General features: G+C 55.1%; 1 protein-coding gene across 1 annotated transcript; it reads left to right on the top strand.

The window, feature by feature from the left end:
- Positions 1-387: 387 nt before the first annotated feature.
- ZNF469 (zinc finger protein 469) lies at positions 388-16,156 on the top strand. The gene has a single exon (XM_037408899.1). It carries the CDS (start codon positions 566-568, stop codon positions 13,361-13,363), a length of 12,798 nt encoding a protein of 4,265 aa, XP_037264796.1. The 5' UTR covers positions 388-565; the 3' UTR covers positions 13,364-16,156.
- Positions 16,157-17,528: the final 1,372 nt, after the last annotated feature.

Raw genomic sequence — 17,528 nt, 5'->3', positions numbered from 1 at the left:
CAGGGAGCCGTTCCCAGCCTGGCCCGACAGCCCTTCCCGCTAATCCGTAGGTGGAGCTCTTCTGTCATCTTTTTCTGCTTATGTTGCGAAGAAGTAACCCAGAAATAGCTTCCCCGGAGGAAAAAAGTGCCTCCCTCAGCAGCTTTTGCCAAAGGTGCAATGCTCCGAGCATCCTTTGAAGAGCCAAAAGCTGGAGGGCTTCACCCCGAAGCTGCTGGGGTGGGGGCGGGGGGGGTTGTATGTGTGTCACACTGCCCGTTGCTCCATCCCCCTCCTCACTGCAGCGCCAAGAAAAGGGGCCAAACTCTATCCCCCCTCCCTCCGCTGTCCCCCTCCCCAGCTGACGGCCTCCCTTTCTCTCCCTTTTCCCCTCTGCAGGTCTGAAACGATGCGGCAGAGCCCCACCGGCGCTTGGGACCCCGCGCCGCCCCGGCCCCGGGGAGCCGCTGCCCCTCTCGCCGCCCAGGTGCCCACCAGAGGAGGACCATGCCCGTGACGGAGGGACGGCAGCTCGCAGCAGGACGGGAAACCGGGGCTTTCTAGCCTTTCCCTCCCCCTCGGTATCATGACTGGAGAGACCCAGCATGTTTACACCATTGGGGATACTGAGGCCAGCCCCAAAGACCCCGACAAGGACTTTGGCTTTGAAGGTTGCGGGGAGAAGGATGGGAGGGTGCTCGGCGGGGAGGGCACGTCCCCCTTCCCCGGCCCCAAGGACAAGGAGCCCCACAGCCAGCGGGAAGCCGTGATCCGGCCACAGCAAGCAGGGAAGATCGACTTCAAATCCCTCCACTGCAAACCCAAGTTCGGCAATGAGAGCACCTGGGGAGAGGTCAAGGGCAGCCCCCAGTCCCCCCCAGGAAAGGGTCGAGCCCGCGAACGCGGCCGGCGCTCGGGGAAGGGGGAGCGGGGCCACCACCAGCTCTACCGGCTCAGCATCACCGGCGCCCGGCCGAACCCCACCATCGGCATCGCCTACCCCCAGCAGAAGGTGACCCCCCCAAAGAAGCCAGAGGCAAACTGCAGCCCTGTGGCTGGCAGCTACCGCTTCCACGTGCCCAGCATCCCCCAGCGCGAGGCTGAGCTCCGGCAAGAAGACCTTGGCTTCAGCCGCTGCTTCCCTGATGCTGCTGCCGGCCGTACCTCCGCCAACTATACCTCACAGCCCACCCCCTCCCACGGCCCCAGAGGGCAGCCCCCCGCTGCCAGCATCCCCCTCAAGAGCCCTGGCACCAACGGGCAGCTACATTATTTAGAGTTTCAGGCGAACAGGACTGACTCCTGGCCTTCCCCGGAGAAGAGCTTTGCCGGTGCTAGCTACGGGATCTCGGTGCAGAAGCCCAGCTCTTTCCCCGAGGGTGGCAAAGCCAGCACCCACGGTCTGGGGGCTTTGCCTTGCCAGTACCCCTTCCAGCTGCTGCATGATGCGGGGAAGGAGCCGTACCGCAGCGATGCGGGGAGCCAGGAGTACCTGGACGTTGGGCTTGCCACCGGCCAGCTGGCTCACGGCACCTTCGCCTTCCACTCGTCCTCCAGAGAGTGGCAAGAGGAGGCACTGAGCAGCAGCTCCTACGAGAGCGTGTCCCCCGAGGGCAGGCTGTATGGCTTGCCCCCTCCACCACCACCGCCGCCGTTTCTGCACCCGCTGCCGCCGCCAGCCCCGCACCACGGCCCTCTGCCGTGCTGCAAGGGCAGGAGCGAGCATCCCGCTGACCCCAATGGTGCTCTCTCGTCATCTGGTGCTATCGACCAAAACCCAAGCACTTTCCAAGAAAACCAAGCTGTTTTTCTGTCTAGTTTACACTCGTCTAGTATGCCAAAGCCAGTCGGTAAGAGGCAAGCCTCAGCGAAAGACAGTGTCCCCAGCCCGCAGCTGCTGGCCCAGAGCAGCCCTCTGAGAAGGAACATGCCACCAAACTCTCTCTCCCAAGTGCACTTTCAGAGCAAAGCCTATTGCAGTTCTCCCGCGGGCAGCGCCAGCACAGGATCCGTGCCTTTCGAGACAAGCATTCCCACTACGGCACCCACCCACCCCAGGCTTGTGCAAGCTTGGGAAGGTGCCGCTAAGGCGTTTTCTCCCATGGACCAGAATTCAGCACCTTATTCAAACCCTGTTGGAAACCAGTTCTCATTCGAGTGCCAGTCTGGCCCCGAGCAGAGGCAGCACAGGCAGAAAAATGCCAGGATACCTTGGCAGCAAGTACACCTTACTTCTGCAATGCCGGGTCAAAACAGGCTAGAGCTGTCAAGACAGATCACCAGCCAGAAGCTCCCCTTCCCGCTGGGCACGTCAGAGTGGCAGGGGAGCACAAAAGCCCCAAAAGGGCCCCCTGTAAGTAACTCTCCAGGGTATCACGGCAAAAAGCTCTTGTCAGGAGAGAGCCTTGGGGTCCAGAGGGGAGACCCCAACTCAACGGGCGCTTTCTCTTTTGAGAGTGGGAAGGAGCCGGGGTCTCCTGCCTGTGACTCAAGAAGCAAAACCCTCTTCTACAGCATGGGTCAAGTAGGTCCTCCTCCTCCTCCCTCAAGGAGCTCGTCAGGCTCAGCGCTGGTCCTGCCTCCATCGGCCTTGGTAGCTGCCTCCCCTTGTGAGTCCCCGCTGCCATCCCCTGTCCCGAACCCCACCTGCGGCAGCACTTGCTCATCGCTCTCCCCCATGTCCAGCAGCCCGCTCAACCCCAGCTTCGAAGACAGCCAGATGTCTGGAGCGCTGACCCCCTCTCCCTTCTTCCAGCACCCCTGCCATCCCAAGGACAGCAACAAAACCTTCCACCCCTCTGACATCCTGAGCAACAGCTCACTTCATTACCACCCCACAGACTCCATCAAGTCCTTCCACTTCCCTCCTGATGCCCTGAAAGATGACAACCTCCTGAAATGCACCCCGGCGAGCCCATTCCACAAACCTGGCGTGGAGGTGGCCAAAGGATGCTCGGATGGGCTGGACGGGGAGCAGCCTCCACCACCATACTCTTCCCATCACTTACTGGCCAGCTCCCTCAGCAGCGCCAGCCTGGACCAGCTGGACGTGCTCCTGACCTGCAAGCAGTGCGACCAGAACTACAGCAACCTCTCCTCCTTCCTGCAGCACCGCCAGTTCTGCGCCTCCCATCCCACTCTACAGGGAGAGGGCAAGGATGCTCCCCGGGCAGCCGAGGGGCGGAAGACACTCCCCCCAGAGCCCCCCAAACCCCCCAGCCTGGGGCTCTCTCCAGACCACCAGGCGCATTTGTTGGCATTAAACAAGAGCGATGACTTCTTGCTGGATGGGGAAAGCAAAAGCGAGGGCAAGGAAGATGCTCTGAAGGGCGGTCTCTTCAATGGCCTCACCACCAGCTCCCTGCCGCTCACTGCCTCGGACCTGGACATCGATGATGCCAAGCTGGACAGCTTGATCACCGAAGCTCTCAACGGCATGGGATACCAGTCAGATAACCCAGAGATAGACAGCAGCTTCATAGATGTGTTTGCTGATGAGGAGCTGACGGGGATGAAGGCAGCCGGTGGTGGGATGTCCCACAAGGCGAAGGAAGCCCTGGCCTCGGAGAGCAAATCAAAGCAGGAAACAGCAGAAGAGAAGGCAGTGGGCCAGCCCAAGGCTGGCCATTTTTATGAAGATGGCCACCCGGGTGCGGAGCAGGCAAAGAGAGGGGCAGGAAAGCAGCACCTTCACAAGCGGAGGGCAGCGCAGAGGTTGGCAGCCCAGGAGCCAGATCCCGGGGCAGCAGGAGCAGAGAGGACAGCCAGGCTGCGGGCGGGCAGGAAGAATAGCGTCCCAGCGTCCACCACCTCCTCCAAGTCCACCTCCAGCCAAAAGCATCCTAGGAAGTTCAGCCAGGAGCCTCCGGTGAAGGGTGAGGTGGGACCAGGCATTGCCACCAAGAGCTCCAAGCCACCCCGGTTCTCCATGAAGGACATGAAGAAGCGGAAGCCCCGAAGTGGCACGTGGAGCAAGGAGCTCATTCACAAGATCGTACAGCAGAAGAACAAGCTGCACAAACTGCAAGCGAAGAGCAGCAAGCAGGCACAGTGCCCCCAGGTCACCGAGAGGCTGATGCCAGCTGCCAAGGAGGGCAAGTTTCAGGAGTACGACTATGTCTCCGACTCGGATGACGATAGGGCAGAGCGCAGCAAGCTCCGGGGGAGGAAGAAGCGTGGCACGGGATTCATCGGGAGGACCAAATGCAACTTCAGTAAGAAACGCCCAGGAAGAAGTGAGAGAGTCAAAGAGAAAGACCCAGCCTGGAGCTACAGCCGGAAAAGGGACAGTCAGAAAAGGGATACACTGGAGCATGGGGGGGTCCCGAGCCAGGAGGATGCCACAAAAGAGGATTGTGCTTCCAGAGTCCGAAGACGAAGCAGCCAGTCATCTACTGGCAGCAACCACAGCAGTAGCATGCCCAACGAGATGGGCACCAGCCCACCCCACACTGATGGCGCCGGCTCGGGCAGCGAGAAGGGAGGCACGCAGAGGAGGAGGCGGTTGGGCAGCCCGGCACATGCACCAAGGACTCCACTCAGCCTTCCCGAAGACAGGAGTCCAAAAAAGAGCCAGAAGAGCAAAGAGGACTTTCCCAGGGGGAGCAGGCGGTTTGGCTCAGCCAGACCTTTGCTAGCAGGCTCCAGGACATGTCCGAGTACTGAACGAGATGTTGCTGTGATGGACTGTGGAAAGGAGGAACTGTTACCGCAGCCCCAGGAAAGGCAGCTGCCCAGCACGGCCGCCCCGGGCAGGAGCCCCGCTGGGGTCTCCTGTAAGGAGGGGGTAGAAGAGCCCAAAGAAGCAGCAGATCACATGGGGGAGGCAGGAGAACCCACCTTGGAGTCTCAGGACTCACCCAAGCTCACCATGGTCAACCAGAGGCATCAGTTTTCCCCCTTCACGAGCGACGGGCTGAAGTACCATGCAGAAGAGCTAATTCCTACATCCCACGGCGATAACGAAGCTAGTCCTGGCAGCGTGAGTGCCGCCTATGCGGAAGCGGGCATCAAATACTTGAAGGCACACGGGCTGTGTGACGGTCGGAAGGACTACCCCACACCGGTTGCCCCGTACAGGGGGGATGCAGTGGGGATGATGCTCACTGCCAAGGCACCAGATACATATGTCAGCAGTGACAGCTCCTTTTTCGATCCCAAAGGCCCCCCCAGTCACTACAATGACAACCTTTTCTCAAAGCCCCCAGCCTTGGGCTCCTCACACATGGATGACATGTACTTATGCCGGGATGACATCAATGCCAGCTCCTTCGAGCAGAAGCATGCCAGCATCTCCCCGTACGCTGCAGAAACGCCGCAGGGCAAGGTCTCCTCCCCTCTCAGCTTTGATTCCTCTTCAATATTTGGAGAGCTTCCTGTCACCGAGTTTGATCCACCACTGTACGAGACTGTTTCTGCGAGCAAGGATGGTTATGTGACAACATTCACCTGTCCTGGCAATCCCCCCAGCAAGCCACTGCCATTTGAGCAACCGTATCCACCGTTCATGCCGGAGAAAGACTGGTCCCTCATGGAGGAGGTGGCTCCAATGCTGCCAGAAGACATGACTCAGTTCCAGAGCCTTTCAGTGGAGAAGCCACTAGCCAAGAAATTCCCTGAGGAAGGACCTGTCCCTACCAGCCAACTTTCCCTGCCACTACCAGACAGGATAACAGATTATAACGTGACTTTTATGAACAACATATCAGATGATGAGCTGGAGATCAAGCGATTAGTCACAGAGCTGGAAAATCAACTGCAAACCAGCAAGCTGGATAACGAGGCATCCGTTGCCCTTCAGAAACCCGAGCAAGACGTTGCTGCCCATCTGCAAGGACAGGCGGCTGAGCAGTTCCCACCACTGCCAGTCGAGCAAGAGACAGGCCATGAGAAAGGACTGTTTTTGGCAGATGAGCTGGGCAGTTCAAGCCTCTGCATTGGGGAGAGGCTGGGAGGTGAGAAGCCAGCCATTGCGAGCACCCGTGGGGACTATGAGAGACCCAGGGAGCCCTGGCCATGCCCGGTGGAGCTGGGGTCGCTGGAGGCAGGGATATGCACGCCAGCCCCGCTCGCTGCAAACCGTTTCTGCTCCAAGGACAACAGTGAGCAGCTCCGAGGAGCCATGGCCACCAAGGAAAGTGACCCCGGAAAGATGGAAAATGGGTCTTCCTCCAAAAGTCTGCCTGGCTCACGCACACCAGACCAAACAGAGGCTCCCGTCTACACAGAGCCCATGACAAAAAGCCCTCCCGCTGTCACCAACTCCGTGTTCCCCAAGATCCTGGAGGCAGCAGAAGTGACCAAAGATCCCCTGCCATCCCTGCCACGCCAGTGCAGTGCCGAGAGCTTCCCTGTGCCGGGGAAAGCAGATGAAAGCTTCACTGGTGCTGCAGAGCTGGAGAAGTTTGATGCCCATCTTCCAAACTGTAAACCTGAATTTGGGTTTCAGCAGGGTCCCACTCCGGGCTTGGATCTCACCTTTTCGCCTCACATCAAAGAGGTCCCAGATACAGAAGAAAGACCCTTAAGCAGGCCCGAGTCACCCAAAATGGCAAAAAGTGCCGAGGACTTCAAAGGGGATGGTGATGGGTCTGCGTTGACAGAAGAAACGGAGGAGAGGAAGAGCCCCACCACCTATCCAGCCCCTGGAGCCAGTGACAAAGCCAGCAAGCAGAAAGTGCTCCTGTTCGATATGCTGAGTCTGCCCAAGGAGAGCGACTGCAGCTCCCAGAAGGTGTTGGCACCCCAGGAGACAGCTGCCAACCCTCTGCAGCAGCTGCAGCTCTTCGTTGCCCGAACAGTAAAGAGCAACGAAGAGGAGCTGTTGATGCCGTGCTTCCCCATGCTGCTTGCCCCCAGCCACCCCTCTGCCACCACCCGCATCCAGCCGGAGCAGAAAGAGGAGAGTGGTGGTGCCATGGAGGGGGAAAGTCGGACATACTGCCCTGACCAAGGAGAGGGGGATGTCCTCATTGGAGGCAACATGGAAAACACCGCTGCCCCAGCAGAAGAGGCCGTGCTTTTCTCTGGTGGATGTGAGCAGCTGGAGTCATTCAGTGCAGTCGGCTCTTACCATGCAAAACAATCCACGCTCGTGAAGCCAGAGCTGCAAAATAATGTAACGGAGCTGCAGCACTTAGCAAATGAACACGCGGAACTGAATGACATTAATATCCGTGCAGATGGTGTTTCCCAAGAGCGTAATGACCTCTTGCCACTCGAAAACATAGAGGTGACCCCACTGCCAGGGCAAGGAAAGAAAGCCTATCAGCTCATGGAAGAGCCAGAGCAAGATAAAACCAAAGCAACCTTGGCATTTAAAAAACATGAGCAATCGCATTTAAGCCATAGTTTGCTCGAGGAAGAAACACTGGGCAGTGCAGCAGCAGAGAGGCTGGAAAGGATTCAGGTGGGGCAGGGAGCACAGCCCCGGCGCAGTGCTCCCGCAAGTCCCACCAGCTCCCCCAGGCCCTCCAAGGAGGATCCCCACCAGGACCACCACTTGGTGCAGGAGACAAAAGCCAGCACAATCATTGCAAAGGTTCCCAGAGAAGGAAATGGCAAGAAGTCCCTCAATGGCTGTCATTACACAGGCGAATCTCCAGCCAACCTGCCCTTGCCAGCCAATTTTTCTCACCCTAAATGTTTGCAAAGCGGTGGGGCTGAGGGAGGAGAGGTCCCCAGCTTTGGCACTCAGCTCTCAGGTCAGAAGAAATATGGTGTGTCCCTGCTTAATGCATCAAGTTCATTCACCATGAAGAGGTGTCCTCCTGAGGCCAACAGCCATCGTGTCCATCACCCCTCCGTGAGCCCGGTAGAGCAAGGGACATGGAAAAGGGCACCCACCTTTCCTCCCTTACTGCATCACTGCGGGGCCGTGGCAATGGAGACGGTCGAGGATGGTCACCATCACCTCCCCGACGGTGTTTTGGGTAACTATGGATCACCTGAAAGAGAAGGGACAGCAAGACCCTGTGCTCTGCTGCACACTGATCGTCTGGTGGGCTCTGCCTTGGAGATGGATGGTGCCCAGCAACCACACGGGAAGGGCTGCTCTCTTCCCTGCTCAACACCTTTTGACCAGAAGGGTGTTGGGAAAGAGGTACCCGAAAGCACCGGCGCTGGGCTGTCAAGTTCTCATTTTAAAGAAAACCAAGTGTGCACTATCACAGATACAGTCATCAACTCCATTCCTCCAGAAACCCAAAATTACCCAGCCCAGACCACAACGGGTCTTCTGCCGATCAGAGAAAGAGAGGTGAACCTGAACCAAGAGAACAGGCTTGAAAGCTGCTCTGAGGATGGAAATGTGCATCAAAGTGAACCAGAGGCTTTGTGCAATGGTTCTGCTGTTCAGCAGGTGCCAGCTAGTGTCAACAGAGGTCTTACAGGGACTGAAGATCTTGGTCCTGATGACTTAAATGGTCACAAGTTTTCAGAGGCAGCAGAGGTGGGACCTGATCTTTCCAAAACCACAGAGAATGTAGGAAAGAGTTTAAAAGGGGAGAAGCCCAAAAGCGATAGGGCTGGAGAAGCTGAGAGTTGTGTGTTAAACAGTATGGGCCAAGGAGAGGGCAACACGCCTGACAGTACTCCAAACCCTTCCCAAACTGAACTTCACAATGAAAAGAAGCCAAATGGGCTCCCGGTGACCTGTGACATTTGTTCAGCTACTTTTCGGTCCAAACCTGGCCTGACCAGGCACAAAGCTGTCAAGCACCAGGTGAAGAGCGGTGGCGTACCACAGCCCAGCAAGACTCCCAGGTCTGCTTTGATTCCTACAGACAAGACATCAAAAGCAGCCCAAAAGGTGCCCACAAGGAGCCTGAAGACATCAGTCAAAGACAAAACCTGCAGCTCACAGATGCTGACCCCCAACATTGAACACGTCTCCCAGAAAATATGCCCAGAACTGGAGAAAGAGCCCAGCACGCAGATGCAAGAAGTGGTCAGCAGAGTGCTCAGTGACCTCAGTGTGATCTCCTTCGAGATGTCCCAGGAGTTGCACCACACACGTGTTCTCCAGAGGGAGATGAAGGCAAAGGGACCGCGCTTGGAGACAAGGGGAGCAGGCAAGGCAGCAGCTGGGAAGCTGGACACGGGACAGCAAGCCAGGAAGGGAGAAAAGGGCAGAAGGAGCCAAAGCAAAGATCCCGGAGAGGTGAACAGCAATTCTGAAAAGAAGCTAAACAGAAAAGCGAGACGAAGGAAAGCAAAGGTGTTTCCCAGCAGAACTGAGCCCGATGGTCCATGTGAGCTGGAGAAGAGCACAGGTCCTCCCCCTGCTGTCCTCAGCTCTGGTCTGCCCAGGATCGCAGAGGGCTTGCATGAGCCAGGTGGTTGCATCTCCACAGAGGAGCAAAATAGGTCCAACTCAACCCAGCACTCTCAAAAAGCTAAACAGTCCTCTTGTGCAGCTGAACTTGCAGAGGATCTGGGTGACAGGATGGTGTCTTCAAAGGAGATGGTCAGCAAGGGGTCAGGGTCAGTGGCGAGCACAGTCGCCTGTCCTGGGGAGGTGGAAGATCCAAACAGAGTGGAAGACACACAGGATTGCAAACAGTGGGTTAGCGGGTTTGTGAAGCAAGTGGCAAAGGGATTGGGCAAGGTAGGCAAAGAGCAGCATTGTGGTACTGATGGCGCAGAGGAGGTGGATGCTGAGACAGGAGACAGTCCAGGGGCAGGCAGTGGTTCTGGGAACGGGAGTGATGCCCCGCAGGGTCCTACGGCTCCTGCCGAAGGCGGTCTGCCGCTGGAGACATGTCATTCAGCAGCCACTCAAAATGTTCCTGGGCAAGGCACTCTGCAGACCACGGCAGGGACCAGCCCTCCTCCTGCAGAGCCAAAGCAATGGGTGAAGGCAGACATGCCACCAGGCAGAGAGCATTGCATGGAGAGCACGGCCGTCTCAGACTTCCAGAGCTTGTTTGATGATGACTCCACATTCTCCCAGCTGTTCCCCCGGGACGACCAGTTTGTCCGGAGAAAGTGCACACGGGTGTATGGGAAGCGCAGCAAGAAACCCAAGCCCATCACTGAGGTAAACCTCCAGCCAGCAGGTGCTGTCGACCTCTTCACGATCCGATTAGCTTCTGACCTCGGTGAAAACAGCTCCTTCTGTGTCACCAAGGACCCCTGCGAATACGAAACCATCTCTGTTGACGATGCCTTAATGCTCAACATGTGTCACGGCAGCAAGGCAAAGAGCGGAGATGCCGCTCCCAGTGGATCTAGAAGCATTGCGCTGAGATCGGGCTGCGAGATTGACCAAGGGAAGGAGGACATTGACCTGGAAGACAACATGCTAACCTTCCTGTGCCAAAGCAGCCAGGTGGACAACATCCCCAGCTTGAACATCTGGGGGAGTCTGGAGAAGGAGGGAGAAAGCCTCTCTGCTGAGGACATGTTTGAGCCTCTGATGGACCTTGAGGATGAGCACTCACTCAGAGAAGCAAGCTCTGAGCCCCCCGAGCTGGCGGAGGAGCCCTACGATGGCAAGGCTAATGAAGACTCAGACTCTCCTGAGTTTCATACCATCGACATCGAGATGCTGAATGCAAAGCTGAAAATGAGAGACGTGTGCTTCTTCAGCCCTTGTGAAGACCTTCCTGGCCAGGAGGAGGACAATGCTGTGAGCTATAAGCCGAAGCCGGGCCAGCACAGCAAGCACAGAAGTAAGCTAGAAGATGGGAAACTGGGGAAAAACCGCAGTGAGCTAACCATCAAGACCAAAGACAAGCAGTACAAATGCAAAGTCTGCTTCCAGTGGTTCCTGACATTGGGGGAGCTGGACTTCCACAAGCTCTCCCATAACCCTTCCCCTCCACCTACCTGCTACATGTGTGTCCAGCGCAAATTCAGCTCCCGGGAGCAGCTGAGGGACCACCTGAAGGAGAAGCACGCCAAAAACAAAGCAGGTCTGTGGGCTTGCGGGATGTGCCTAAAGGAGATCTCTGATGTCTGGATGTACAACGAGCATCTCCGGGAGCACGCCACCCAGTTCGCTCGCAAGGGGCAAGCGCAGAAGTCCGTGATGGGCCTGCCAGCCTGCTTTGGTGAGGACAATGCTGCTGTCACCCACTTCCTCAACACCATCATGTATCGGAAGCCCAGCAGGTCCTCCCGGCACGCCAACCCTAGCAGCAAGCATGTGTTTAGCAGAGAGAACAAGAGCCCCAAGGAGCTGCCTCTCGAGCAGGAGGCCAAGGCAATGAAAGACCCCTTGGAAAGCAACGTCAAGGTGAAGCCACCTGCACCCAGCTCCTCTAAAGCATCCACCAGTCCGTCTCCAGAGCACAAAGCGAAAAGCGAAGGCACCCCGAAATCTGTCCCCATGCACCCAGACTGCAAGGACCCTTCCAGGGACTGTCATCACTGTGGCAAACAGTTTCCCAAACCCTTCAAGCTCCAGCGGCACTTAGTCGTGCACAGTTTACAGAAGATTTACTTGTGCCACAAGTGTCCCATGTTCTACCAGGAAACAAAGGAGCTGCGAAACCACCTCAGCCAGGAGCATGGCATAGTGGAGGAGCAGGAGATCAAGCACACCACCCTGTATGCCTGCGAGCTCTGTGCAGATGTCATGCACGTTATCAAGAAGTCCTTCATCTGCAGCATGTGCAACTACACCTTCTCCAAGAAAGAGCAGTACGACCGGCACATGGAGAAGCACCTGGCAGGAAGCAACAAGACTTTCAAATTCAGAGGGGTCATGAGGCCTGGCATTGCCTCTAGGGAGAGCAGGGAGAAGGTGAAAGAGGACGGCTCTCTCCGGGAGGGCATGCCACCGAGCAAGAAGAGGAAGGTTGTTCACCACAGCAGCTCGCTCCCATGCAGCTCGCCGGTCCACCTGGACCACACTAGTGACCTTCAGCTAGCAGAGGCTGCAAGCCCCAGCCTGCAGGCTCCCACCGCCTCCTTCCCTGCAACTCCCAGTGACCCGGGAGCACCCCAACCCCCTGTGAAAACAGAAGACTTGGTGGGTGACTTCTCCGACCTCCTGGCAGAGATGGAGAAATCCCAGTTTGATGCCCTGCCTCCGCCACCCTGCCTCTCCCTGTCGTTGCCACAGGCTGCGGCGAGCAGCCCAGAGCTTGGCCATATCGCTGCCCTGTCTATCGAAGAGCTGGAGAAAGGAGCATTTGATGGGAAACCACTTCCTTTCTTGGACTCGCCTGAGTTTACCATTGACCTTGCTGGGTTGGCTTGTAACCAGGCCACAGACCAAAAACTCTCTCCTCCACACCTGACTGAGAAACGTGGCTACACCGACGCCCATAAAAGAGCAATCGTAGGCAACAAAGATGAATATATAGTGGGTGTCCTGGAAAATCCCAGTGCAGCCAGCGATGCCGTGAATGGGATCCCATTTCTCCAGCTTGCCAAGAAGGTCTCAGAGCTTCCTTCCCCACAGGCAGAGGTTCCATCAGCCAAGGAGACCCATAGATGGGGCAGCCCCAATGCCAGCGATGCCTCTTCTTGTGAAGGTGCCTCTAAGGCCGCATCTCCAGAAGCTGCACACCACCCCCTGCCCCTGAAGGACAGGACGGCATCGCCCACCCTGAACGGGGCTGCCAAAGATTCGGTCCCACAGAAGAAGACCGCAGGTGGCCAGCCCAGCAGTGAGGCTGCCCCTGGCATGGGCAGCCCTGATGGCAGTGCAGAGGAGGCTCAGCAACCCATCTCGGGGAGGGAGAAAGCCGTGCCTGAGGCCAAGGACAGTAGCACTGACACCAAGGAGCAAGGTGGCAACCCAAGCAAATCCACTGGCCACCAGCCCCAAGGCGAGGCGTCCAGCAACACCATGAGACACAGCCACGTGGAGCCGAGCAAAGCCGCCGGCAAGTTTCACCCTAAGAGGAGGAAAGAGCACAAGTCCTTGAGCCACCGGGGCAGCTCCGGCTCCCGGGAGAACATGGAGGGAGATGGGAAAAAGAAAAAAGCCCGGACCCCATGCCCGGCAAGGAGTGAGAGCACCAGCGACCTCAAAGGCGCCGGCTGGAGCAACGCCGAAGCTTCTGCCCTCTCCCCTGGGAGGAGGGAGGCACACTGCAACAAACTGGTACCCAAGCCCAAAACAGGCTCCCAGCTGAAGAAGATGGTCCTGGACACTTACAATCAGAAGAAGGGGGAGCTCCATCATGCCAACGGGGACATGAAACGCAGAAAGGCCATTCTGGGGAAGAGCCTCCACCAAGTGTTGGCCAAGGGGCCGGTGCCGTCCCCGCACGGCTCCTTGCACAGCCCGCGTGCTGCCCGCGGTGCCAAGCCGGCCGGCTCATCCAGCTACCGCACCGCCGAGTCCCAGAACAACCTGCTAAGCCAACTCTTTGGGCAAAAATTAACTAGCTTTAAAATTCCTTTAAGAAGAGATACTTCAGAATAATTTATGGAAGTGACTTATGGTGATCCTCAGCTGCTTTCATGGGGTTTGCAAGGGAAAAATTATCAAAGCATTAAATTCGTTTGTGTAGCATGATTTCTCTGTCTAGCTTAAATGAACTTGCACTGCAGCCTCTGTGAAATAGTTTGCTTTGTGTCTACTAATCTACTTTAATTCACCTGATTTATCATGCAAATGCTAGAACTTTGATGTTGCTGATGATTTTCATGAACTGAAATTGTAATCGCTTTGGGCAGACTGAATCGTCGAGAGCAATTGCTTTATTGCAGAAGTGCTGAGGTTATAAGGATACTTGCAAATCTCAGACCCTTTTGAGTCTGTGTCTGTGTTATCTTTGTACAAAGTACTTGAAGAGATGAACTTCATTCCGTAGACGTCTTATTCATAAGGTGCAGTACACTGTAGAAAGCAAATTTTTTTTTTGAAGATTTTGCACAAATAATCCCGTACAATTCATTTAATTGGGAGCTGGCCTAAGAGATGATACAATTAGGGGAGAAAAAAAAATTAAATTAAGAATCAAGTGTCCTATATTTTGACAGCCATCCCTATGAATTTGTTTCTACATCGTCAAGAGAATAACGAACCAGCTCTGGGGCTGCTGGGGCTGCCCGAGCCCTTCAGAGGATGCTGCCGCTCTGTGACCACTGTGGACGATGTAACCAGAGGAGAGCCGCCACCGCGAGCAAACTGCACCTTGACACTTGTGACAAACTCTGATATTTTGGGTGGGGTGGGGTGGGGGTGTGTGCGTGCGTGTGTTTTCTTTTTGTTTGTGAGGGGAATTTTTGCGCAACGACAAAACTGTGCCAACTTACCGCACCAAACCGGTACTGTCCGAGTGCCCTCAACAGTATCACTTCTAAACTATCTTACTGTATTGAGTTAGTGGCTATATAGGTATCCGCTTTTTACTATGCAGTTACTGGTGCTATTCTTCTTTTGTAATGTGAATACAGACTTCCTTGATTGAAAAATAAAAGGGAACCGTTAGGAAGTAGCCGTTACCTGTAAAAGAAAACAAAGCAGGAAAAAAAATTTTAAAAAATCCAACTTTAGAGGAAAAAAATCCTGTATGCTGGTACTCCATAGTGACAAAAAGGTTACGTCACATTAAACAAGCGCGTTATACAACCGAACTTTTGAATCCGGAAAGAAATCTCAGGTGCAAACAAGGACATGGAGGATAATTAAAATACTATTGAAATACTCCCAAGTCAAGGAGGTGAAGTAATGCACTGATGTGATATGAACAGTCAGAGTACTTTGCGTCTGTCCTGCAATTATTTTTTGTTTTGTTTTAGATTTAAAAGGAAAAAAAAGAGGCTTTATTCTGTTAATATGTATCTTTACAATTCTTTGTATTGTATAAAAATATTGTAGGTAATTTACCTTGGGTGCAATGTGTTCTGTCAAAAGTTTTTATTTTGATATTTTGTCAGAGAAGCAGAGAGAGCAGGAAACGCCGTTTTATGATGTTGTATGTGTGCTTTTAAAGTGCCTCTTTAATATTGTTAAATAAAGTATGAGATGAAAATATGGGGTGGTACTGTAAAATCATACATGATTAATCTTTTCAAATATATTCCAATATTTTCACAGAAATTCCCTGTCTGCGTGATGTTTGTGGGATGTTCCTCCCTGGTTTTGTCCCATACCCCCACGGTCCCCTCCTCCCACGCACATCTCTGACCGAATGATGATGTTTCTGATTGACAGCTGGATGCTCGGATGCTCTGTGCGCCATCGTGGTGTCCTGTGGACAGTGGCTGTGGGAGAACGTTGGTGGGGCTGCTGTCACCTTTCAGTCATTTGCAAAGCCGTGGAGCTTCTCAATGGTGAAGGTGATTGTGCATCTCCTCTTCCTCCCTGCATCCTGGCCAAGTCCTACTCATGGCTTGAGTGTCTTGTCCTGGGGGAAAAAAAAATCCAACGTGACGGTGATGGCCCAGTTTGGTCATCATCAGTTGGTGACAGCGATGGGGCGGTTTGCTCATCACCAATTGGTGGTGGTGATGGCCAAGTTTAGTCATCATCAATTTGTCCTCAAGCTGACCTCTGCCAGCACAGCGCTGAGGTCTGAAGGTAGAAGGCTGACACAAAGCTGGGCATATTATATTCTTTAATTACTGTTGCAATCATAATATTTAAATGCTGTCAATGAGAGATAGCTCCTAACCGCAGGCTAGAATCCTTGCCACTTGGGGCTTGTAACTAAAACTGCAGGATTAATTTGATTAATTGATAGAATTATTTTCCAAACTACTCTTTTGTTTATGGAGGCTTAAAATGCTTGCCGCCTGCACCCTCCTGGTGTGTTGCAGAGTGGAGATAAAGTGGCTGAAAATAATTAGTATGGCTTAATTTAGGGAAAAAAATAACCTCAAAAGAATTTTGCAGAAAATTTAAGGCAGCACATTTTACTTTGTTTTGGCAGGAAATATTATGGAGCTGGAAATGGGACTTTTATGTTTTCCCTCTACTATATTTCACCAGGGCAGCAAGCCGACGGGGCAGAGGAGTATTTCATGCCTGGTGGTTACTGTAGCTCTCCCACACCTCCAGCTTCATAAGCCAGGCACCTGGAAATGAGCCACAGGTTTGCTGCAAAGGATGGGACCCATCCCCGGGGCCCTGGGCAGGGTGGGGGGGCACCGTCCTAAATCAGCACCCACCACTTTGCAGCACGGGCCACGAGTGGTGCTCGCCTTGGGTACCACTCCTGGTTGAACACTGCTCCCCGGGGAGATGCTACCATTGTCCCTGCAGCTCTGAAGGCTGAAATATTTAATTCTTCTCTTTCCCTTCTAAATGAGGGGGGGGGGGGGTGTCCCCCATCCTCTCCCCCCTGCTTTCACCCACATCCCCCTCCCGCAGTCTCAGCACCAGCTGGGTGGGTGACCCCCCCATCCATCAGCTCCCCTCAGCTCCCTAAAGCCCCTGGGTTTGCTGAGTCCCGCATTAATCCGGCAGTGCTTGTCACTTGGAAGATTGCAGGTCCCCGTCAACGTAATTCCAGCAAGGAAGGCAAAGCTGGGCAGCTTCTCCCAGCTGCAGATTAACTCGCTGCTTGGGGGGTGCTGGTGGCACAGGGGGGCACCCATGGGACCCAGCATGCCCAGGGGTCCCAGGGCTGCACCCCACTGGGAAGCACGGGTGGGCTGCACCATCCGCAGCCCCAGTCCACACCCTCGGCGGATAGGAATGATCCTGTAGCTGACCCCAGCGGGTTGCAGGGTGGCTGGGTCTGAGTGGAGGGTGCCTGGCATTGCACAGAGCCCCTTAGGGGATTTCTTGGCTTCTTGCCACCACCCTAAATTTTCCTCAAGCTGCTGTTCGCTCTTCAAGCCCCCTCAAATCCAGCCAGCCCTTCTGCTCAGCTGCACACCCAAGTTTCCAAGCTGGAGGTGCTTTAAGCCTCTCCAGAAAGCCTGGAGGATAACGAGATCCACCATGGTTGTCATGCTGCTAGCAGGGGCTAAAGATTTATTATTTTTTTTCTTGCTTTTGAGTCAAATCTGGCCGTTCCATGCACAGCAGGAATTGGAACCCTGGTGCTCACATCCCTCTGGTCGTATGTGCGTGGCAGGGACCACAGGCACCCGCAGGCTCTTGCATCCCTGAAGCTGAATTGCCTTCAGGCAGGGGAGCCCTGAGCCTGGGTGGCTGCAGGGTGTGGGGATGGGGGAACTGGGGAGATAATGCAGGAGTGACGCACCCGCCCAGGGACTCCTATCCTGCCAGCAGCAATGCCCCTCAAGCTGCAGCCCAGTTTTGCAGCTCAGCCCCCAGGAACGAGGGGATCGGTCCTTTTGTGAGTTAGAGCATCGCCCCTATAGTGGGAGATTGATGGGGAGAAGGAAATAAGCACTGAGAAATCCCAGCCTTGAATGTGGGGCACGAGAGCTGCTCACCCGCACATTCCCACTGGGTTTCAGTAGCATCCAGCATCATTTTGTATCATTTGTTTTAACTCAAAGACCTCTGCACTGCCACTGCAGCTCTGGGGAGCCCTGCAGCAACATCTCTGCACAGGACATGCCCAAGCCATGCCCAAGCAGCGGAGGGACATGCCTAAACCATGCCCAAGCCATGCCCAAGCCGTGCCCAAGCCGTGCCTAAGCCACAGAGGACCCTGGGCTTCCAG

This window comes from Falco rusticolus, chromosome 15, assembly GCF_015220075.1.
Source record: "Falco rusticolus isolate bFalRus1 chromosome 15, bFalRus1.pri, whole genome shotgun sequence".
Classification (NCBI taxonomy): Eukaryota; Metazoa; Chordata; class Aves; order Falconiformes; family Falconidae; genus Falco; species Falco rusticolus.
This window is presented reverse-complemented; position numbering and strand designations above follow the sequence as displayed.